Raw genomic sequence first — 26,266 nt, 5'->3', positions numbered from 1 at the left:
CATTGACAGTTTTATTGATCACTAAGATATGATTGACTTGGATTTAAGTTTCTTCGATTTAAAAATTAAAATTGTAAAAATAGCTTAGATGTAGTTAAGCTACTTTTGCCATGTAGCTTTTAGCTTAGCTTGCTATGGGTATGCTTGCTTTTCAGGGGGTAGCTTTAATATAGTTAAGCTACATATTAAGTAGAGTTGCTTAGCTCACTACATTTGTCAAGTAGCTTGCTCAACACTGGGAACTGAAAAATTACTTTTGTATTATTCTGCATAGTGCTAATGGAAAGGCCATTAAAACTGTGCATTTGTGCTCTTGTTTCAAAATTTTTGACTAATGTAAAGGTCCTGCTTATTAGTAATGGTAAGAAATGTATTTAATTATCTATATTCTTGTTTTTTGTGTTTATTAATTTTTTTGTACTGTTATTATTATTATTTACCCTCCATCACCCTGGCATTATTATTTGCTATATTGTCATGTACGTGTTGTTTAAAGCATAATAAAAACATAACACTACAATTTCTGTTTAAAAATATTATGTTTGTACATTACTCTGTATATACCTCCCAAAGATGTACATCTCTCTGGACCAAAGTGTTACTAAGAGCATGGTTATTTCCTGAAAAGTTCAGCATATCCAACAAAATAAGAGAAATACATTTAAAGATTTTGCATAATATTCTACAAATTGCTAATTATTTAATATCTGTGTACTTTCTGCAATATATATGAAACTTTATTTCACTTATTCTAGTTGCACTCACGTTAAACTTCTTTGGAACAACATTAGTTTTATTTATCATCCTTATTTAAATATGATTTAAATTTGTCTATAAAATATATATTTCTGTATTTTTCTGATAATGATCATGCTTTCGATCTTATTGTTAATTTTTTGTACACAAAAATAAGTTCCTAAAGGCAATAACTAGATTTAATACTTGTTGAAATTTCGTTCAATACAGAATCTCTTAAGCTTATTAATAATAATAATAATAATGTTTCTTAAAGCTTATGATGCTGTGATGTTATTTTTATTGTATTCAATAAAAAAATAAAAGTGTGTATTTGTCAATAATTCTGTGTTTTATACAAAAAAAAAAAAAAAAATAAAATCCAAAGATTCTGGAATTAAAACATCACTCAGATAAGTTTATGCACTAAAACTCTGATACTGAAAACACACTTGTCACTGTACACTACAGACTAAAAAATAATTAAAAAGTGAGCATATAATTTAAAATATAGCTTTTCAAGACTTCTTTAAGAACAACTCTAAGAATTGTTGTTAAATTATCCTATTATCTCAATTAATTTGATTTGGACAATTATTGTTTCTAATTAGAAAAAACAAAAACAAATATTTGCTATAAAACCAAAGTAGCTGTTCATAAATAAACCACTGGACAATCCTGTTTTCTGTGGGCATGCTATTAACATAGCTCTTTATGTGATTTTCTAGAAAATAATTAAATATTAACTATAAATTTGCTAAATTTGGCATACTGACACTGTAATCCTAAAATTGATATAAATATGTCTGTAAATATGGCACATTTTTATTTTATTAAAAAAATGCTCTAAATGAAAGCATCTTTATTAGAATATTGCAAGATATACAACATTACCAATACAAGCTATTAAAATAAGTTATTAAAATAATAAATAACTTATTAAAATAATTAAATAATAATGTAAAATAATACAATTTTACTGAAAAAGATCACATTTCTCAATTCAAGAGTTTGTTCATTCATCAGTTTATTGTCTTGCACATCAAAAAGTTATCAAAAACTAATTACAGAGAATGGGAAGTAAAGGGAAATACTTGTTTACAGAAATAAAAATCACTGACACTGCAGAATCCAGCTACAGAAAGACTCCTGGAAATAAAAACGCTCACACGAAGAAAGATGAGTGATTCTGTATTTTGCATTTGCCTCAACATGACTTCAAACTGATTTCAATTTAAATCACTAACACCAATACAACACCAATAGATGACGCTGGACATTATTTCCATTCCTTTAAACCAGAAATCCACTGTTCCGTTTAAATTGCTGGTGACTTCTGTTTGAATTGAACACGAAAAGATGAATAGTCGAGGTAAATGTCCAGAGAATTTTCCCATTGGATGGTAATTACACTGACACACTTCATTAGAATGACAAAATATTTCCATGCATTTTATTCAGAAGACAAATCAATGAATCAATTTTTCAACCCAAATATTTTCTGAATTGCTTTTGTTAACAATTAAACGTGTCTGTATGAATTATAATGATAAATAAACTAAATTAAAAAGGAAAAAAATAGGCTTTGGAATCTAAAAATAACTATGTGTTATGCTTCATCCATTTCAGCAATCCAGAAAAACAAAACTATCCCACACGTCACATATAACACATAAATTACCTTGAAAAATAAATCCACAGCAATCAAAAAAAAAAAAAAAAAAATCTAAATAAATCAGCAGCAATTCAAAACCTTAGGGCTCACAATTAAGCAAAACAAAACAAAAAAGAAAAAAGGGTTTGAGTAAATCACAGCAACACTCTAAACTGATTTTAAACTACGTCAAGTTGGCTGGATAAAATAAGACTTGGATTTGAAATGTAATAAACTGGAACAGCAGGAAGTGACAGACTGCGAATACAGAGATAAAAAAAGACAAGCTGTTTCCTCAATGCTTCATTACTTTAAATTAAAATGAGGAAACCAAACTGCTTGCTTGGAAAATAAAACAAGAAACCTTTATTTGACTGATCTCTGATAACAGAATGCCTTTTCATTGCTGTGATCCTGCTTTACAGCATATACGCAATAATGAAATCTAAAAGCCAGCAAAGATATCTATATAATCAGCATCGCCAGAGAAACAGAAACCTGGCAAAAGTGCAAAGCTGAAAGAAAAATGGGTCAGCATGTACTAAAAAAACAGCAAATAAAACAGCAAATTCCACTCATTTCTTTCCAACAGCTCCATCACACTAGAAAGGATGAAGTTAAATCCTTTGTGTCTTAGTACTGTACTTAATGCTCCGAATCTCATATCAGACCAGGATGCAGAGGATATAGTTTGACCTGTATATATAAAAAAGTTCCTGTGTAAAGTCCTAACAGTTAAAGGTGTGTTTGACTAAAGGCTGTGTATGAACAGGTGGCAGTTATAGCCCAATGTCTTGTTTGAGGTAGAGTCATTACAAACAAAATTAATGTACTGCCTTAATATCCAGATGAACAGCATTGCTGAGCTGTTAAACAAGCTGGCCATGTTTCATATTTATTTAGACTGACTGATAGATGAACAGATAAAAAAAAAAAACAGCAATCTGAAGGAAAATATAGTGAAAAATCTGCCTTACTTTTTACTAGAGAAATCTTGTTTTAGAAAATCTTTGCTACCATTGATCCTGACTCTTGGTTTTCAAGTAATGAAGAAAGAAATCCAGCCCCATATGAACATACATGTAAATGTCACTGTGGAAGAAATGCTACATGAGCTAAAATGACAAAAAAAAAGCTATTGTAGAGTTGAAGCAAAATGACCAGGCAATGAACATATTTATATATTTAAGATAGTATTTCTGATTTTCGAAATATGTCTTTTCTTTGCTATATGATTGAATTGATTAAGAATGTTAGCATGGAAAGAAGCAAAAAAAAAAAAAAAAGGATGAGGAAAGGTTAGGTGCAAATATACGGTAAAGTGAAGAACTGACTGTTGTTTATTATTTAGTGACCATAGGAAAACTCTTTAAGGGTCAGTTCACAAATAAAAACAAAATCACTAATTAACTATGAATTTTTTGACCGTATGACTTTTGTTCTGTGAAACATGAAGAAATTTGATTCATGTTGCTAAAATAGCAGTTTTGATCTACTGATATCCAATAAATTGTCTAAAACGATTGAAAAAAAAAAAACAATTTCTCAAAACCTCCGTTTTTATGCTCCACAGAAAAAAAGAACGTTTGAAAAAAGTATATGAGGGTAAGTAAATTATTTATTAACATGAGATGAGGCTGCAGTTTAAATACGTGACCATTACTTCAGATGTCTTTGCTCAGCAATGTCTTGACTATAGATTTCACGAGATCTTCAGCGACTTCATATTTGTACACATGGTCAGCACTGATGGTGGAATGTCTGATTTGGTCCCTTGTGTTATTATAGAAGACACAAACAACACAGTCAGTATGAAAAAGAAAGATGTGAAAACTTTATAAGATGTGTAGGTAAATTTGCTGGTTTAGAAGAAGGTAAAGGTATAGTTCACTCAAAAATGAAAATTGGCTTTTAATTTACTCACGCTTATAGGCCACACAAGATGTTGATAGATCTTATTTTTCTCTTTAAAGGACTTTTTAGCTGAACTGTGCTCTTTGGCAAGTCAGAAAATTCAAATCAATTGCTGTCAGTACTTTGACAGTCAAAAACACATATACAGGCAAAACTGAATTAATACTCATGGCTTCTGATAATACATTGAGGTCTAATAAAGAGAAATGATTGGTCTGTCTGTCCAGGAAATATAATGAAGAACATTTATTATTACCTTTAAAACAGCTTCTGAGTGCATTCACAAAATCTGGAGCTTCTGGTTACACGATTGATTCACTTCACAAAACCTCAATGTACCGCCAAAAGTCACAACTATCAATTTCTTTTAATTATTATTCCTATTAAATATTGAACTATTCATTTTTTTATTTTGCTAGGAAAATCACTTCAGCTAAAAATTGTTACTGTTATATTGAAGAAAAGAAAAATTCACATACATCATGAGAGTGAATTAACAGCAAACTTTCATTTTTGAGTGACCAATCCTAATAAAGGGATAGTTCACTTAAAAATAAAAAAAAATTCTCATCATTTGATCCCCCTCAGGTGGTTCAAAAAATTTGAAATATTGTTCGTCTGTTGAATGTTGGAAACTGGTAGCTATCGACTTCCAGAGTAGGAAAAACAAATACTATGGCAGTCTATGGCTGCTGCTTACCAACATTCTCCAGAAGATTTGTGTGTACACAAACTAAGAAAAAAACTCAAAAGTTTGGAACAACTGGAGGATGAGTAAAGAACTACAGAATTTTCATTTTTGCGTGAACTATCCCTTTAAAGCAGGGGTGTCAACCTTAGTTCCTGGGAGGCTGCAGTCCTTCACAGTTTATTCCAACTCAACTCCTACATACTTACCTGCAGGTTTCAAACAAGCCTAAAGAAATCAATTAGTTTGACCAGGTGTGTTTAAGTAGGGTTGGAACTAAACTGTGCAGAGCTGCGGCCCCCCAGGGACTGAGTTTGACACCTTTGCTTTAAAGAGATCCCAGATGTTTCAATGATTGTTGTCCTATTGCTTAGCCTACAAAGTAAATCGGAGTCTTTCGCACCCGAGTTTCTCACACACACCCAAAAACGAAACGAAAAAGGACACGGAAGCTCACGGAGCATATCTGACGAAGAGTCTGACTACAAAGAAGATTAATTCACAGTGATATCAACTATAGCCAGGGGAGAAATCCTGGCAAGTGATACTAATTACTCATTAACAGTGCAAAACAAACACGCTTCTTCTCCGTCTCCCTCAGTCAGAAAAAAAATAATTAAAAGCATCATCTCAGTAGACATTCAAACCAACACTGCAAACTTCTATTCAGATCAAGGTGCGAGGAACACAAAGAACAGACAGACGGAGGAAAGCATCCCCAAAACTTCGCTCACTGTGGCTTCCCCAGAAAGTTGGACAGGAAGCTGGATCCCTGGGTTCGGTTTTGACCGCCTTGACCACCTCCGAATGGATCCAACTGGTTGAGCTCTGACTGATCTAGCATCTCAAAGTCTTCTCCGTCATAGTCCAGGTCTGTGTCCAGCTCAGAGCTCGACTGCTTTCTGAATCCCCTCGGAGCGGCTCCAGCCCGGGGGCCGCTTTCTCTCCGAGGGCCTTGCGGTGGACGGGGCTGCATGGCTCCCGCAATGGCTGCCTGGATCATGTTGCTGGCGATGACCCCTGCCAGGTTGCTAGTGAGGTCAGAGGTAGTATTTAGGGAACCGAGGGAGAGTTCGAGGTCTTCCTGGTCCGAGTCCATCTCGGTGTTCAGGTCCAGCAAGGCAGAGGTAGAGCCACGGTGGCCTGACGGTGCAGCGGAGTTAAGACTGGGCAGCCCTATGCTGGCATCATCGTCATCCTCCATCAGTGTGGCATCTGGGTTTATGGAGGGAAAGTCTGGGAGCCCACAGGCAAATGATTCTTCCGGATCGCTATGTCTATCGAGATCTATTAATTGAATAAATAGTGATTATTACAATGAATTGAACAAACAGTGGTTATTATAACAAGATATGCTGGTCAGTCACTCCTTTTTGGCCTATTAATTAGTTCAAAATATACCCTAGTTTTAATAGTTTGAGTACAGGTAGAATTTAAAAATTTGTTTTTTGAAAAACTGCTCAACAATGCATTTAAAGTATAAAAAACTTATAAAAATGTAAAGTAATATAAAAATTCAAGTAATATTGTTAAAACACATACTGGAATAGTGATAAATAAGGAACTAAGCTGAAGAAAAAAAGAATGAATGAATATTGTGAAATGTAATATTGCAATTTAAAATAAGCAATTTAAAGTGGTAAAATAAGCTATTTAAGTTTTCTACATAGAAGCATTTTTATTTTTGTAAAAATGTAAATATCTTTGTCATCTTATTCTTGTTATTTATTAATAATTTCTTTACAATTACTTGGTTAGGATGTTTTTAATTTATGAATAAACACATTTTCATTGATTTAGCTTTTTAGGTGCCATTTATGAATTAATTTTTGAAATTATTATGTTTTTTTTTATTATATTAACCCAACATAAAATGCACAGACCACTTTTTTCCACTCTTTTCTTCATTATACAAGTAATAATGTAGAATCCTACAATCCAAGCATTTTAAATCTGGGATTAATGGCCTGTTTCAACTGAGTGGTACGGTATGGGTCACCTTTATCACGCTTGCATTTCCACTACCCAAAGGGTACCAGTGGTGTACGACAAAAAGTTTCAGTCGATGCCCTTCTTGCTCAAGGAAATGTCACAGAAATTTAATGCTTTATACATATACATACTTGTGTATAAATGTTCATAACTAACCTTTCTATGAAAATATTCTTATTATAACTGCAGATCAGTGATAGTCTACTGTAACGTCTGCAATTACAGTATATAAAATAAATAAATAAATAAACATATGAACACATAGAGACCCTCACAGTCTCCGATATGTTATTATTACATTTTACAGAAAAACTACAAACAGCATTCATTTAGTCCTTATTTGGGTTCAAAAACAACACGCAACATTTAGCCCACAGTTCGTGCAAACCTCTCATCTGTATTTTTTTTCTTGACCAGCACATGTAACCTCTTGTTAGAAAGTAATTCTGAGTTACTAATAGTCCAAAAGATGATAATAATAGTTAAACATGAAAGTTTGTTTATGTTTTACGTTGCTGAAAGAATCATTTGGTTCTTTGTTTTTTTGCGCATCACTCTCGCATTTGTCGATTTCTGAAAGGATCGGGTGTCAGAAGCGCTTCAATAATCACGTGCACATTATTATCATCAGCTCAAGAAGTTCGTTATTTCAAATGTAGACGTGCAGCGAGCTCTCTGAAGAAAGTGAAACCACTTGCGCTTTTAGGTGGCCTCGTAAAACAACAACAGGACACGGCAGATTTAATTCTTCTTGGCTTTGTGGCTGTTCATCAAGATGACGACAAGGTCTGTTTGAGCTCGGGTCGACCATGGCTCGTTATTATACAAATATAATATTATGATGTAATCTTTCTGCTGTGTATTTAAAAATGGCTATTAATTTTTTTCTTTCTCCTGGCTTGTGCGCGCTAGTGATGCTTCTCTGTAAATCAATAGCGTTCAGCTGCGCGTCTAGCTCTGCCTTTTGGTAACTTTCTTTCATGCTAGGAACCCAAAATGTAGTAAGTTGGTGTTGTATGCAGGCACAGTTTGCTTTTTGGTACCTTTTGACAGCGGAAGCAGCCATAAAAGCGTACCAACCCATACCATAGCGTACCACTCAGTGGAAACGGGCCATAAAAAGACTTTATTGAGTCTTACCCTCTGAGCCTTCTGTGAGTGGTGTTTGACCCCTGGAGAGATTAAAGGTGCCGTTATCCATGTATGAAATCTCTGCATCGGAGTGCTCAGAGTCAGTCAGTGCTAGTTCCTTAGCCACCACTGCTTCATCAAACTATAGGTGCAAAACATTCAAGTGAGTTCATTAAAGTGAAAGTGCGGGTAAGTCAAAAGTGAGTTGCTTTTTACTATCATAAGCTCCTACAGATCTTCAAAACTTATGATCATGCAACTGCTGTAAATCCATGTTATAAATAAAATCTGTTTCTGGACTCACCGTTGGGCAGAATGCTGCCAGTTCCTCTTCACTGTCACTAACATCATCAGAATTCCCGCTCCTGATCGGCTTACGAAGAACTACAAACACAGAGAAGTCAACAGTAGTTCTGTAAATGGGCTCTTCATTCTAATATAAAATACAACAAACATTCAACAGAGCTGCTAAATTCTGGATAAATTGACAATGGCATTATTATTTTTTTAAATAGAGATTATAATTCTTTTGATTCTTCTATGACTCTGAATGGATAATTGAAGTTTTTCGTAAAGTCTAAATTATGCAGGTTTTTCGTTTAATTAAATGAAGTTATTACTATTTAAAATATGAACAAATGATTAAATGACATACTCATACACACTTGATTAATTACTGGATGAATATACTAAATAAATTATTCAATGGTAATTCAATGTCTTTTTAACAATTGCCTTCTAGCATTAAATTACTTAATTAAACTACATAGGTTTTTATCGTCGTCCATTTATACTTCTGCAAGCTGAAACGCTAGTTTGCAGTATGTTCTTTTATGTTCCACTGTTGAGTTTTTTTTATTTTTTGTTTAACCTTCAAATAACAAACTCTCTTTGTCGAGTTTCTTTGTGGATGTTTTGTTTTTTTCTGAACGCTACCTTAAATGTACAAGTAGCTCAAGCTTGCTCATTCAAAGGCAGGACCCGGTAAACGTGCAAAAACTTTAATTATAAGGTAAACACAAAACAGAAGTTTCCATCTGGAGATCCTTCACGAGACTCAACGCTTTTAAATACTTGCTCCATCGGGCTTGTCACCGGTAACAAACCTACCAATCAGAGCTTGCACTACATGTTGTTGGGACGTCCAGGTAAATTTTTTAGAGGTGTGCATCAGCGTCTGCGGCAGCCAGGGCAATGGCTGGGCGACTGCACGAAGGCTGCACCGGAGCATACATGTGTTAGGCGACCCCTGATGGATAAAGGTACTAAGCCGGAGGAAAAAATGAATGAATAAATAAAAGAAAGCAACTAGTGTACCTAACTTAACTCCATGTTAATATAAATTTCCTCACCATTTACTAACTCTCAAGTGGTTCTAAACTTTTATGAGTTTGTTTATTCTGTTGAAAACAAAAAAAGATATTCTTGAGAATGTAAAAAAAGCTGCAATTGATATCAATAGTAAGAAAAAAAATCTATGGAAATCAATTGCTGTATATGTTATTCCAAATATTCTTTATAACATCTCTCTTAGTGGTCAACAAAAAAAAACTCAAACAGGTTGGGATCAAGTGAAGGATAAGTAAATGATGACAGAATTATCACTTTTGGGTCAATTATCATTATAGTTATCATTATTTCATTTGTAAAAAAAAACTGTCCTTAGCTATGGCCTTCAAACACACAGTATTTATTTACTGTCTGTTCCTAAAGTGCGGACTGAGATGGGAAAAATAAATATATAAAAAAATATAATCTCAGGACTTTTTTACTGTATACTGATCAGAGAACCAATCACACAGCAGATGTGTGCAACAATGGAAACCTAAAATTGTGTTGATATTAGAGATGCATCAAATTTTCAGCCACTGAAAATGTATCTATTTTTTGGATCATTTAATAGATGCTCTAACTTTTGTGGCTTCAGTCGTTGGGGTACTCTTTTAAATCTGGAAGCTTTAACAAGTTAATATATATTGCTATTGTTCAATTTGGAAAAAAATAATCAAGATTTAGATTTTTTTGCATTTTTGCCATATCGCCCAGCCCTATAATCTACAAACAAATTGCAGATTAAAGAATTGATTTCACTAAATGCTTTTAAAAAGAGTTTTTGTAAATGTGTGATTCATGTTAACTGTTAATTGTTTTTTGTTTGTTTCTGTTAGAACCATGTGACATGGATACTGCCTAATCTTGGCCATGACACTCTTGTAAAAGAGATTTTTAATATCAATGTGTCCTTCCAGGTAAAATAAAGATTATAATAATAATATAATAATAATAATAAAAGTTCTTAAAGTGCAACCAAATCTGAAATATCATCAGTTTTATGAATATTTTATGGATTTATATATACACACAATATACTCACACTGGTTGTCTAGAGGCTTTGACATCATGTATCCTTTGGCACTGAAATCCAGCCACTGCAGGGCTGGCTCCAGCTTCACACACACACGCTGCCATAGCCGATAATACAACGCCAGTGGGCACAGCAACACACCCAGCACTAAATAATAAATCAGAAAAGAATAAATATTTAGCAGTATTTAAGGCACTGGAGATGATGAGTAAGCCCAGAAAAATTTCTGCTACTCACAAGCCGCATATGAAAGCACAAGTCCAGGGATGTAGCGCCCCACCATGGCCACTAAGGTGAACAGGCCACAAACCAGCACGCAAAACTGCAAAACAAGTTTCAGGATTTTGCATGAAAATTAATCAAAGGTTTTGAATGCAATAAAATATTTTCGTATCTTATAAACAATGACTGCATCTGAAAGATCGGAGCAAGAAAGATATCAAGGCATGTCCAAATCCAAATGAATTGTGGTAGGTCACTTTGCATATTGCTTCCTTTTTAACTGGGTCATTTCCTAGCCATAATATTCCTCAAACTACAAACTATTTTCTGCACAAGAATACATGATAGATAAAAAACACTATGCAAATGTAACAACATTGACTTCTCCAGTGTAAAACTAATGTACCAGTGTATTTGGTAGTAATCTCACCTTCCCTGGATTGTGCCGTTTGAACTGCACAATATTTGTAGCACAGGTAGACCCTGTAACCCAAATTTCAGCCAGATGGTGGCATAATTCAGGTACACTCAACGTCCCAGGCTGCACCAGACCCCAGCTATGAGCCATTAAGAACAGAACAGAAATATAATAATTAAACCATTATGTCTATCAAAATGACTGAAAGAGCATTCAAATACACGACACATTACCTTTCATTCTCACTCTCATCTTGTTTTTTAACTGTAAAAGACCAAAAACAAACAATGTCAGGCACATTTGTAAAAGTTAATTGCTGCAAGCTTTCTAAAAATATTTTAAAATCCACCATTACGCATATTTAAAAGTCCTCATTTTAAATTAAAGGTTAAAAATAAAACCCATATGATTTTTTTTCAGATTGTACAATGCAGCATTATCTCTTATTACCAGAGTATGTCTTTTATTAAAGTGTTTGAGAGATATATTTAAAACAGCACATTACAGAGACAAGGACAACTAAAATAAAAACAATTTACTGGCGCAAGGCTGAACTTTTGTATTTCAGCCTCCAGTGCACCATCAGACAGAGCTTTTGTTATTTGTGGTCACACACTCGAGCACAAATATACATATAAAACAAACTGTTTTACAAGGGAAGCATCAAATGGTGAATCACCGTCCATATGCTGCAATTTTTCAAAGTAGAAGTGTTTCTGCAATTGAGCACAATGCTTGCATCACGGTTTCAGCACATCATCACTATACAGGCCACTGTCTGTACTCTACAGAGTCATCACAAGCCCCTGCTGACAACTGACCAATTGAGAGACCTCTCAAGCTGTCTTAGGCCCTATTTACAATAATACATTTTCGTTTAAAATAAAATTAAAAACGTTTTGCTACGGTTATGCCTTACATCCACACTATCCTGGAGTTTTCGAGTGCCAAAAACAAAGCATTTTGGAAACGCTGAAGAGGCTGTTTTCATTTTAAAATGCTGCTGCTCCGTGTCAGTGTGGATGGGGGAAAACAAAGACAACTGAAAACAGAGGCGGGGCTGCAGACATTCTGATTGTTATTTTATATGTTTTGTTATAATATAACGCCATTTACATCACCCTGGCTACTTTGCTTTACTATCTTAACAATAAAATTACAACAAGTTTAAACATTAGGAAATAAAGACAAGCATTCAGTCAAATGTGCAGAATCAGTGTACATGGTTAAATAAATTAATACATTAACTTATCTTTGCGCTCAGCCAAAACACATTACCTGAGAACAAGTAATAGATTCAAAAGACCAAAGTCAGGGAATATGTCATTAGATGTAGACAACAAGATGAATTAAATATCACATATATCAAATATAGTAAGATTAGATCCAGCGGTAGATTCTCCATCTGACCTGGGGTTTTGTGCTCAAAGCACCTGCTGACTGTCTGGAGCTCAGATGCGCACATATGTGCAGCGCATGCCAGTATGTGTGTGTGTGATCATGAGATGTGTGCTTTCACTGGTGTTGTGTGGATGGAGAGCAGTTCAGAAATGGTAGATGAAATGCCAGTGTAAAAAGTGGATCGTTTTCATTTTAAAACCTCATTTTAAAACTAAAACGTATTAGTGTAAACAGGGCCTTAAATAACTGGGAGAACAAGAGTGATTCTTAGCTTTAAGATTCTTGAGAACTTACTACTTAACTAGTTTAAAAGTAGGAGTAAATTTCATGAATTCTCTGAACTAAAAACTAAAATGGCTTTTTGGGAAGCTTGGTAAATATGGGACATGTTCTCTCTAAACAGCTTTTTGGGAACCTGCTCTGTTCTGATTGGTCAGCAGGCCCACCATTGTAATTGGTCTACCTTAGAAATAATATATGTAGTTTCAAAACAAATCATTCATCACCGGATTTCCTCAGCAGGTTTTGAAACACAGTGAAACAAAGGGATGTGAGATTTGGGGAAACTATCTAATTGCAGTATTTTTTGACTGATATTTCGATAGCGATTTGACTTACAATTTAATTTTGTAGTTAAGGTTCAGCTCAACAATCTGTAAGCCTTGGCAACAATTCTGCGACAGCTCTTAAAAAATACCTGCTTTTGTTCGGTGTCTGTGACTTTGAAACCAAAATATTTCCATAATACAAATGCTCTTTTTTAGTACTAATTTGTTTATTAATGCATCTGAAGCAGCAGACACCATAATCCTACTTGTCAGCGTTTTCCTGTTTGTTTTCTTTTTTTATTGTGGGTGTAGTTCGGTTGCGCAATTCTGATTGGGCAGAACGAAAGTGTGCTCACTCAATTGGCTAGTAAGGCTGTCACACACAGGCGGTGATCTGTCGATTTGTCCTACCATTAGGGGTGTAACGATACACTCAGCTCACGATACGATGTGTATCACGATATTTGGAATAAAAATTGAAAATTAAACTGAAATGCAATGCAACTGAAAAGTAAACTATTTTTTATGTATTTCTTTTGTTTCAACTTGTTAAACTGAACCTTCTTTAAGAAAATAAATTAAACAGGCCTGTCTCTGGAAAATAAAACAATTTAAAAACTTCTTAAAAATTTTATTGAAATGACAGTGACAAAATTAAGGAACAATTTAAGGTGCAAAAAAAAAAAAAGCTTTCTATTCAATTGAATTTAACAGTAAGAGCTTAAGGCTTTGCTTGGTCACTTGCGTTTTTTGTGTGCGCAAAAAAAAATCCACATTTCGAGGTATTTAATTCATATTTAATTAAATTCATTTAGAGATATCTCTAATTACAATTGTGACTAGTCAAAACTCAAAATTTAGAGATATCTGCAAATATTTTTTAATGGAAGTCAATTGAGGAATATGACTAGTCATAATATATTTGCAGATATCTCTAATCTGATTTCGTACTAGTACAATTGTAATTGCAGATATCTCTAATTGTCATTCTGACTAGTCAAAATATAATTAGAGATATCTCTAAATATGGATAGTCAGAACAAAGGTTTAAATGCTAAAACGGCTTGCCATACGCGCGCGTCTATCATAGTCCGCCCTCTGTAGTAACAGCTCACGTCATGTGTGATTTTGCGGCGGGAACATTATATGAAGACGGAATGATATTTTAGGGTGAATTGTACCTTATAAATACAGTATGTGACTCTTTCAACACCATTAGGAGGTATCCCTGTCGCTGTGCAAAGTATGCAAATCACTGTAAAGACTTTAAAACTTAGGATGTTTGACCCAGTATGCGTGTCAAAAAGCGGACGAGTCTAAAGCAATGACTGTACAACCGAAATGTTGCCAGACGTCTGATTCTGAGAAGATGGGCCATCCTCTATTTCAGCTCCACTCATCTTGGTCTGCTAACATTACTGCTGCTGCAATCTGAACTCACGTGCGACAGCAGGTGGAACGTAGCTCACGTGCAAACAGCTCAACTAATAAGAGAAAACGGATGTCATATCGTAATCAAATCGTCATAACGCCACGATGCATATTGTGACATTTTTGCATCGCAATAAAACGATAAATCGTTACACCCCTACCTACCATGTCAGATTGTCCTACCTTCTATTTAAAAGGCAGGTAGCAAATTTTGATGATGATGATAATAATAATCTAACGGGTGAGATAAAATGTCAGAACACCTGTTGTCACGCATTTGCTCTGGGCAGGGGAAATTAAATACATATATATTTCATATTGCAGCCTCTTGCGATTAACCAATCGCAACGTTTCACATTACGATTGTGATTTAATTTCGAATAATCACACAGCCCTACTGATACGTACAGTAATGATGGTGTCACTTATACAGTATCACATTACCTTCTTACTATCAGAAAGTAGAATACAGCACAACTAGAGTGTGCAAAGGTCAAAGCAGATGTTGCTTCTGAACAGCCAGTGAAGACCATAGACTGCCATTATACAAACTTATCATGTTTGTGCAGGAAGCAAGACTGGAATTACTCACACACAACAACAATTAGATAAGAATGTGTTGTTTCTTATAAAAACAATAGCTCCATTTATTGTACATGTTGCAGACCATACATTCAGATATAGTTATAGTTCAGCTTATAAAAAAGCTCAAGCATAAAACAGTCTTTTTAATTAGACTAGAATTTGTTGCTCGTTCTATTAAAACTTCCCACAGTGCAGAGCAAATGCTAATAAGCCTCTGTACATCAGCTACATGCAAAATATTGATTCAGGTCGATACTGTTCAGCTCATGGAGCAGTGCTGCTAGAAAATGTCACTTTCATAGGAGCTGTGCGAATTGGAAAGGGAGAAAAGAAACTTGAGTGGGTCACAGCACAGGGAATAGAGAGGTTTTAATTACAGCCACTATAATTAATGTTAAGTCAGATAGGAGATGAGACGGCAAGGTCTTGTGTACTTGGGTAGCAGTTGTAAACAAGCAAACGAGGATAACAATTTTTTACCTCTGATCTTGGGCCAGATCTTATTCCTCCAAGTGTCCACACAAACAGCCAGAGCCAGACTTGATGCCAGCAGAAAGAGCAACCTCAAAGAGCTCAGAGCAAAAAACCTGTGAAGAGAAGCATTCCTTTTTTTAACACTGCAGTGTGATAGGAAACAATGATTTCAATGCAGAATTTATTCTGAAATACTAACTCTCTGACCAAAACCTTGTGATGACATACGCCAGACATGCATCATGCAGAAACCTTTGTACCACAGGTGTTTCCGGCCCCACTGTCTTCCTGTGCAATCTCAGAGAAATCATGTGCTGCACAAGCGGTTGTGGTTTCACAGTATGGCTAATTCATTCCTTCTACACATTTTATTTTTAAAAACTGCATGAACTTTAGGTTATGAATATTTGCCTGAAAGTCGCCAAATGTGTCATGTAATGCGCATACTTTACATAATGCAAATTCAAGTTTATTACTGAATAATACTAACTAAACTCAGGGCTGGGCAATATTGCAAAAAAACTATCAGGATATTGTGTTTCAGAACATTCAATAGCGATAATTCTTAAATATTTTATAACAATACATTTAGGAATATTAGGATTTGAATTTAACCACTTTATTTTCATTTTGCAACATTACAAAGGCAAATAGTTTTAATAGTCAAAAACAAAAATATTTAAAGAAAATTAATGATCTCTTTATAATAAAATAAACAGAAGTGTTAAAGAGACTCAAAAATTTCATAAATAAAATGTTACAAACTGTGTGCAATGGTAAAGCTTAAAAACCTAAAGGTGTGAATAATAATGACAGCAAACCTTAAACTCTGTAAACAAATCCAATTATGATAATCAAATCTGAGATTTCAAGTAAAGGAACTAACCAATCATTATTCAAATACGTATTGCAACATTATAAATTCTGATGTTGAATGACTACAATGCCCCCTATGCTAAAAAACCACTCTGGCGACATCGTTTCATCCTTTACAATCTCCTGACTGCTGCTATACGGCACTCATTTCCACGTGTGTTGTTATTCTGACCTGAATTGACAAGCGCGTCTCTTATAACTAGGTGACCAGCGACCGTTTTCTGGCAATGACAATTGTACAAGTTGCTGAAGCTGTGATGCAAGTTTTTGGAGAAAAATAAAAAGCACTGCAGTGTTTAGGTGTGCTGTGTTTGTCTGAGTTAGTCTACCGCAATTACTGAAATGTGTATATTCTATACAAAGTGTAAAGTAGATTGGTTAGTTGTACTTGCATTAAAAAGTTCAGTTGTTTTTCAACTAAAGCGCCTGGAAAATACACGTGCGTCACAAGTGCACCGCTTGCACACCATGTGCACGTCGTGCATGTAACGTGCCTCTAGGGCTGCATGATTAATCGAAAAAAAGATCATGACCTTGATTCAACCCTACACACGATCTTAATTCAGCTTTTTCTACGATTCAGCCAACTATATTTTCAAGTTCAGGAGAGAAGCAAGGCAATCGCACAAATCTTCACAGCAACATGACACCTTCAAATGGCGTTAAGTGTCACATACTGTATTTATAAGGTATAATTTACCCAAAAAATTCATTTCTGTTTTCATGCAATGATGTGTTCTTGGCCGCGAAATCACACGTGAGCTGACCGCCAGCTGTTTGTTTACTTCCGAGAACCAGTGTTGCCAGATGTAGCTGACTGTTTCCAGCCTAAAACCCGCCAAAAACTAAAAAGCACCGCCCAACAATCTGTAGTCTCATTAGGAGATCAAAATGGTTGTAAGCGTTTGTATGTTGAGAACGGGGGCTATGGCACCTCTTTGGGGGATCATAACAGGATAATAAGTGAAGACCAGGGTTGGCGGGCACGCAGTTACAAAACCGCCCAATTATACACCTATGTCATTTTTTACAATCTGGCAACATTGCTGAGAATGCGCATGTGCCTGTCTATGACGCCTACTTTAGTAAACAGAAGCTGCATAGGCTGTGAATTACAGGTTATGAATTTGTAAATTACGTTCAGTTTGTTGCACAGAGTGATTGTTTGAGGGCCGTGCTGGAGGTTTGACTTGCATGTATGTGGTTTTTTTCTCACAGTGACGGCAGCCATGAGCCGCACTCAGAAGTGAAAGTGAAACCTGTGCGCACATCATTTAAATCATCATATCCCATTTTACAGTTATTATGATTACGACAAGCATTGGATGTTTTTTCTTTAATAGCGAAAACAAAGTGTTGTGCATAAAAATAAATGTTTACTGTGTCAGTATAACAACCCTAGCCTATATATAATGTGGAATATAATGCAAGAAGGAATCTAATATGACAAAATTCTAATTTTACCAGTGAAACAAACGATCTAATAATGTTGTCAATGACAAATAACAAGCACAAGTCTCAAACATAATAAATCAACTTTATAATTATGAATGGTTATATTCTGATGTCATGATTTTACTGTGAATTAACAAACGGGACATATTGAAAGTATGTTCAAGTCCACCATAATGATGACTGTACAAAATTTAGCATTTTAAGCAACAGTATACCTACACACAGACCGAATATTATTATTGTTGTTTTACCATATGTTTGAGAATTAACAATAATAATAGGCGAATCATATTAACCTTTATTTTACATTTACAGAATCGTGAAAAAGAATCGGGATCTTGATTTTAAGCAAAATAAATTGTGATTCACATTTTGGCCAGAATCATGCAGCCCTACGTGTCTCCATTGGAAATGACAAACTTACACACTGAGCTTATTGTCACTGCTTCCAAGGCACGTGCTAAGCAGCCACATTTTAATAAAACTACAGTGCTTCATACTGAAACTACATACCGAATCTTTTTTTTATTTTTTTTATCGATATAGACATAGACAATGGTGTTTGGTCAATAAATATCGATACCCATTTTATCGCCAAGGCATAACTAAAATAAATACATTTTATAAAAAAGAAACATTTATTTAGATGATACTTATTCAACAGTATTGTATAAAATAAAGTGAAAACATGATGTGATTGTCCACAGACAAAAGAAGAGTTTACAAACACCAACCCAAAAATTATTAGAACAATAATGAAAATTATGAAAAACAAAAATGACAGAACTAAATGATCTGTAAAACTGCACTTCAAATGACAGTTTTAATCAGTAAACACTGGGAGAAGGATCTATCTTATGAACAACTCTGAAAACAAACCATTTGCATTTGGATAGTAGTTTTATGCATTATGAACGTTACATTTCTGTGAATGTTTTAAATTACTCGCAGTCCGAAACCAAAATTTAAGCTCTTCAAAATATTCAAGCAATCCAAATATTCCCCAGGCCAGTTTTATAGTGAATGAGAGTAAAGCAGAAGGGCAGCTGCCTTTTGACACTAAGCAGATTTTTTCCAGGACTGAAAACTGCAATCTATTAAATTACTTGAGCAAAACCGGAGCCAGTGTGGAGACAAGTCTAGACTATTGGTCTCTCAGTGTGAAAACAGACAGGGAATGTGGTGATGACTGGATCAAACAACAAACCACATGAGATGTCAAAACCATTATAAATGGATATAAAAATCACTACATCAAATCATTGATACATATGGTATTTATGAAATGGTCTGAAATTAAGGCCCCATACAGAGATTCAAAACTTGACCGGATTGATGTATAATTGTATTTGCTTAAACAGCCACTTAAGACCACCTACTCTCTACCTAATGACAATTCTTGAACGTCTTGAAACTGAAGATTGAAATGTGCTTGCCAGACATAAGTTTAACATTGCTGTATGAAATGATAAATTGGCTTAAAATCGAAAACTGTAAAAAGCACAATATTTCTTAGTGGCTCTGATACTAACATAAACCCACAACAATGAAATTCGTTTTACAGCTTTCAAAACGCTCAAAAAAGCTACTCTGTATCATTTTCTGTTGTCTCCTGGCATGTTCATATGTAAATTGCACATGCTTATTTGGCAATATTAGCCCATACAAACTGTACACAACTGTAGACCCTGCCCTCAATTAAATAAGCAATGTGGAAAAAAAAACAAAAAAAAACAAACAGGTTTGATCCAATTGACTAAAACCTATCCAGATGCAAACAAGAGATTTATGAATTTGGCAAGTTTTCCAAGCAACCTACCTTGCAGTATTCAAGTCCATCTATTAATATGGGGTCACCACAGCGGAATAAACTGCCAACATATGCAGCTATGCAGCGGATGCCCTTCCATCTGCAACCCACTGTGCCATTGTGACGCCGTACCTTGCAGTATAAATCATATATTGCCATTTAATCATTCACCGAAATCGAACCCATGACCTTGGCGATGCTAATCATGATTGTACTGTTGTAGCCAATGGACTGTTAAGGCCAAAATACTAAGGCCTAATATATAAAAAGGAAGTGATGTAGCTTTTTATTTAGTCTTTAGTACAGCATTATAAATATATGTCTTTACAGTAAAAGAAATACCACAAGTGAGTTCCTCTCCTGCTCAGTGAGGCAAATAAAAGGAGATAATAAGATCTGGGGGAATATTTCTCTGATGGAGAGGGTGACTGCACTAAGTGAATGAAGACTGCATGCCTGAACAGTAAAGAAAAAGAGACCGAGGCATCCAGCCTGTACTAATTCTGTCTTTCCCATACAGCTTTCCTTCCTGAAGGATTTCATCTAAAGCTTTTCAGACTTACTGAACGTTCTTTAAGGTGACGCAGTGGCGCAGTAGGTAGTGCTGTCGCCTCACAGCACTCACTGGTTCGAGCCTAAGTTGGGTCAGTTGCCGTTTCTGTGTGGAGTTTGCATGTACTCCCTGCTTTCGCGTGGGTTTCCTCTGGGTGCTCCGATTTCCCCCACAAGTCAAAAGACATGTGGTACAGGTGAATTGGGTAGGCTAAATTGTCCGTAGTGTATGAGAGTGAATGAGTGTGTATGGATGTTTCCCAGAGATGGGTTGAAGCTGGAAGGGCATCCGCTGCGTAAAACAAATGCTGGATAAGGTGGCAGCTCATTCCACTGTGGCAACCACTGATTATTAAGGGACTAAGCCAAAAAAAATGAATAAATAGGGATGTAACGGTATTGTAAATACCGTCATACCGCAATATTAATTTTTTTCGATATTACCGAAGTCGCATGACTCGGTAAAACTATAGGTCTTCTGAGAAAATTTGCTCAGGCGAATGAAGCGAACGGAAGGTAACGAAAACTACAATTGCCATCAGCCCATGCTTGACCATCATCCCTTGCGGTCTGTTGTTGCTACAGATCCAGTAATGCGGAAATGGAGTGTGCTGCTAGAAGCGGGGATGAAAAGAGCTGGAAAACTCTAAAGCAGGTCGCACACCAGAAGCGCCGCTCGGCGCCGCGACACGGCGCGTACATGACAGATTAAAGTATCGCACACCAGACGCGCACATTCGAATGATATTTAACATGAAACTAATCAGATGGCACTCTGTGGCGCGGCTGAAAAATGAACTGCGTCCTGAGCCGTCGCCGGGCGCCGCCGACAGCCGCCGGTGTGTGTATCCTGATAGAAACCTATGATTAGAATTCTAAAATACATGGCGCTGCGTGGCGCGCCGCGCCGCCGAGCGTCGCTTCTGGTGTGCGACCTGCTTTACACGCACAGTTCAGTCCTGCATTATCTCCGTGTAAGTTCAGACTTCGCAAGTTTGATCAAGGCTGCAGTCTCTTCTTCTCAGTTTGATATGGAAAAGCAGATTATACCGAGGACACGGGTAAATCTTCAAAGGGAACAGTGTACTTTATAACTTCATTCACATCACCCTGGCTTCGTTGTTTCACTTTCTCAACAATAAAATGTAAACATGATTTAAGGAACTGCCTATTTTCATTTTAATATTAGCAACTTAGACAGCAGAAATGTTGAGGCGTCGTGCTGCATAAGATGAGCGTCATCTTCACTGTGTGGTTATTTATAACAAAACGGAGCCGATAACAACTGCCTCCTTTCAATTTCAGTGAAAATACGAAACACAGCCTCTCTTTTGCTGAGTATCAGTTTTAATAATCGATAATGGCCATTTTAAAAGTATAACATACAATAAGTTTATACATTATAGGAAATAAAGGCAAGCGATCAGTCAATATACAGAATGTACGTGCTTACATTAATCATTAACTTCTCTTTGCGCTCAGCCAAAACACGTTACCTGAGAACAAGTAATAGATTCCACTGACCAAAGTCAGGGAATATGTCGTTAGATAAAGACAACAAGATAAATGAAATATCCCGTTTAATAAATATAGTGAGATTAGATCCAGCGGGAGATGCTTGATGAGAAGTCCGACTAGCAGAGCTCTCATCTGGGTAGATGGGCTGAGTGTGATTAAATGTTGAATGTGATGAGTTTTCAACAATACTAAATTGAAACTTTATTTTTTTTACATGGTTTAATAATTTTTTGTTATTAAAATTGAAGTTCCTGTTTCAAAGCTTACAGATAGATGGCTAATTTGTATGTCATTGACACTTTTGGCACTTTTTTGGAGTATTTTCATAAGTTTTGTTTTTTCCTGTAAATGATTCAATAAATACCGTACCGTGACATTCATACCGAGGTATTACCGTACCGTGAAATTCTGATACCGTTACATCCCTATGAATAAATGAATGAATGAATGAATGAACATTTTTTTTAAGAATTCAATCAACATAAAATCTAGTTTGCAACTCAGTTTACTTCTGTAACACCACATATTATCAAGAAAAGAGAAAAAATGTTGTGGCTGGGAAGTACATGTCAGACTGGATCCTGGATACAAGTTTGCTTAAAAAAATGCTTAAATGACTATTTGAGCGTTGATTAACATTACGATTTTAACAGTGGAATATAAAAGTAATTTACAGGAATATTCAAGATTGCAAAAATAAATTTACATAGATCAGACCAGAAGATGTATTACATCATTAGGGTTAATTTGCATTAAAGGGCATAATCATAAACAGACTGGTTTGTAGCGCATCTAGTTATAAAATAATATAAATCAAGCTTTTTATTATCTGAAATGTGCTGCATCTTCAGTCATTCATTCATTTTCTTTTCGGCTTAGCCCCTTTATTAATCAGGGGTCGCCACAGTGGAATGAACCGCAAACTTATCCAACATATTTTTTTTGCACAGCGGATGTAACCCATCATTGGGAAACACTCATATACTTTCATTCACACACATACACAGCAAATTTAGCTCACCCAATTCACCTATACCACATATCTTTGGACTTGTGGGGGAAAATGGAGCACCTGGAGGAAACCCACACAAACAGAAGAGAGAACATGCAAGCTCCATACAGAAATGCCATCTGACCCAGCCGGTGCTCAAGCCTCGAACCAGTGACCTTCTTGTTGTGAGGCGATTGTGCTACCCACTGTGCCACTGTGACACCATGCTGCATCTTATTTAATAATAATTAATTATTAAATGGGAAAGACGGCAGTATTTTGTAGTGCTTTTCTTACATGCTGCTGGGTTCAGTTTCATTAACTTGTTTAGTCTTGATATTTATAAAAAAAAAAAAATGTTTATAGTAAATGCTACTATTATTTGTTTGCTTTATACTCTTAACCTTAAGAATACCGTTTAATTATATTATTATTGTGGAGTGAGGGAGCTAAAATATATGTTGCAATGAATGTAGTGCCAATTTTGTTTTGTTTACATTGCATTTGTTTACAATGCATTATTTAAAATAATACTGTGACTTAATTGAATGGCAGTTCTTCCCACACATAGACTTTACTTGGGCAGGCTGCCCAGGTATATTAATGGCCGGCCAAGTATAGTGACACATTTTTTGTACGGTTATTAACATCCTTTTACAATTTTTTTTTAAACATTTTTGTATTTATGAGGAAAAAAGCTTTGTTATAAATGTGACGTCTCTCCATTATGGATGTGAAATTTGCACTTGTGTGACTTTAGTAAATCAAATATAATTGTTTGAGAACATCGGCAGAGACATTTCTGAGTATTTTTAGTCAATACAAGCCTACACAAATAACTTAGAAAGGGTTTTGCTATTTTGGTAAAAATATTTTTTTAATGACAAGGTTGACATTGCATGGAATTGCTCATACATCACAGAAGTATATAGGGTTCTTTTTGATGTATATTGATCTTAGAAACACAAATGCTAAGTATGTACTGAAAGCACATGGTTTGCCAAGTTAGGATGGCCAGTAACAATATTTAAGGCATGAACAAAATCACACCAGGCCCATCCAACTGGTTTGGGAACTAATATATATCCTACTGATCTCTCTGTGTGTGTGGCAAATGCTCTTTGATGATGATTACATAAATAAATCACATGACCTGGAAAAAGATTTACACCCTGTTTGAGTAGAAGGTTGAAATGTCATGAGACAGTGGCAATACTTTATTTTGGAACAGAAAAAACTGTAAGCAGAATACAATTCTTCCATTTAGGAACCTAACAGATGCTACTACCCACATCACGTACATTGATTGCTTTGCATTTAAAATACATACTTAAAATGTGGAAGGAATGTTATCATTCAGGACAAAATAAAACAAAAATTAACTTATCAAACACCCATTAGTTTTAATTAGTAATACTCATTCATAACATTAAATAACTATAGTTTTTATAGTAAATCATGTACATTCAATTATATCAACAATTAAATATGTAATTTGAATAACACAATTTGAACTAATTAAGCTAAACTAGCCTTAGTGTATGCCAATATTAGGTATGGGACGATAACCATTTTCAAGGTACACCGCAGTTTGGAAAAGACAAGGTTTTAAAACCATCAAAATTTTCTGCAATGTTGTTTCTAAGGTACGTGTACGATTTTTTATTACTTTTTTTTTGTTTTGTTTTTTAAGAAAACATTATCTCCAGCAGAAAATATATTCAAAGATGCTGTTTTAAATTGTTGAAAAAAAATCTGTTTTTGAAACTAATTAAGACAACAGAAGTTAAATGTATTTGAACTATTTAACCTGACATATTTACTACTCCAAAATATCATAAATGTCTCTTAAAATTTATTGTTTAAAGGGAAAAGAGTTTTTGTTTTTTTACCCAGAAATTTAAAAAGAATATATTATAGAGCAGTAATCACAAAACCGCATAACTGTGATATTTTTATCCAAGGTTATCATACCTTCAGAACCTTATACTGAGTATGTGCAAGAGTGTGTGTGTGTTTCCCAGTGTTGGGTTCCAGCTGGAAGGGCATCTGCTGCATATAACATATGCTGGATAAGTTGGGGGTTCATTCCATTGGGGCGACCCCATATTAATAAAGGGACTAAGCAGAAAAGAAAATGAATGAATACCACAATTAAGTGTGGAGATCTGCACAATCTCTGTCATAGTGATCTCCTGCCTATACTGACAGTAGGAAGGGGAATACAGGCTATTCAACAACATATAGAGTACACAAACAATTCAACAGATTGTTCTCAGAAAATTCTTGTAAACATATCCTAGCTTGACATGAATTAGTAAAATCATTGCATCAAACTCAAAGTTTAGCTTAATAGTTGAACTTGAATGTTAAACCTAAACTCAAAATAACAAACTGTTGCACGGACAGCATTATGTTTACAGTAGCACCACCACCAACACAGCCAGAGCTCTGTCTAAATATAGTCTCCTAGCCTGACCATCATCTGTTTCTTATCTTAAAAGAAAAGGGGCAGAAGTCTGGAACAACCAGACACGTATATACATCCATCGAAAACAAGAAAGAACTATACAAGATCCTCAAAAAGCCCATTAATAATGTAAACGCTTCAACTGTATGCACTGGGTTGTAAACAGAGCCCGAGATAACGTCAGATAAATCCATGCAGATAAAGCTCATCCACTCACCAGAACGTGACGTTGGCAGCCGTGTACAGTAGGACGCTGTGAAAGGGTCTCTCCCACAACAAAACGGACTGCAAATAGGTGAGCAGGCGCTCGTGTGGCCCCAACCGCTCCAGCAGCGTTGTTTTGACCGCGCGGAGCTGCTCGGATGTCCCACCGGAGCACGAACCGCTCCGGAGGCCGCCGCTGGAGCGCAGCCTCCCTGCACAACCGCTCGCTTCTGTCGCTTCTTCTGCCCCACCCGCCATACTCAACGTGTCTCTAAAAAAAGTGTCTGTAGATAAACCAACAAAGTGTACAATAATGTAACGCTAAAAACAACCCTCGTGCTAAAGAAACGGTTTGGTTAGCGAGCTAGCCGATTAGCCTGAAGCCGCTCAGGGCAGAGCAGCAGTGGGCAGACCTCGTGCGTTCAAGAGGCTGCCGTTGTTGACACGGAGTGACTGAGAGTTAAAACCCATTATTGGGCACGAATGTGTTGAATTAATACGTTTAAGTATCAGCTCGGCTCGAATTTAATGTTGTCACCGTGCTGCTGTCATATCTATGGTCATATCCAGTCGTTGTTTTGTCGCGGGAGCAACAGCGAAGACTGACGGGAGGACGGGCTTGATCTGGCCAATGGCAGACCAGGATTACAGGCAGAGCTGCTAAACAACAACCAACACCCACCACTGAAGTAAAGGCTCTTACTTCACATATCGTTCAGACAACACTTACAGATTATCTCCTTCCATGCTTTATTCGCTTATTAAACTTGTTTATGCATTACAGTTTGATGTTAGTTTTTATAATAAATAAAACAGATGTATCGTAGATGGA

At 35.7% G+C, this 26,266-nt stretch overlaps 1 protein-coding gene across 1 annotated transcript; it reads right to left on the bottom strand.

Moving 5' to 3' along the window:
- Positions 1–1,745: 1,745 nt before the first annotated feature.
- On the bottom strand, positions 1,746–26,038 carry retreg3 (reticulophagy regulator family member 3). Its single transcript, XM_689279.10, has 9 exons — positions 25,448–26,038; positions 15,565–15,671; positions 11,353–11,383; positions 11,132–11,258; positions 10,717–10,801; positions 10,489–10,626; positions 8,419–8,498; positions 8,124–8,256; positions 1,746–6,278 (listed from the first exon to the last, which is right to left on the bottom strand). The coding sequence occupies exons 1-9, from the start codon at positions 25,690–25,692 to the stop codon at positions 5,722–5,724; spliced, it is 1,503 nt and encodes a 500-aa protein (XP_694371.1). The 5' UTR covers positions 25,693–26,038; the 3' UTR covers positions 1,746–5,721.
- Positions 26,039–26,266: the final 228 nt, after the last annotated feature.

The sequence above is a fragment of the Danio rerio genome, chromosome 3 (assembly GCF_049306965.1).
Source record: "Danio rerio strain Tuebingen ecotype United States chromosome 3, GRCz12tu, whole genome shotgun sequence".
NCBI classification, from domain to species: domain Eukaryota; kingdom Metazoa; phylum Chordata; class Actinopteri; order Cypriniformes; family Danionidae; genus Danio; species Danio rerio.
This window is presented reverse-complemented; position numbering and strand designations above follow the sequence as displayed.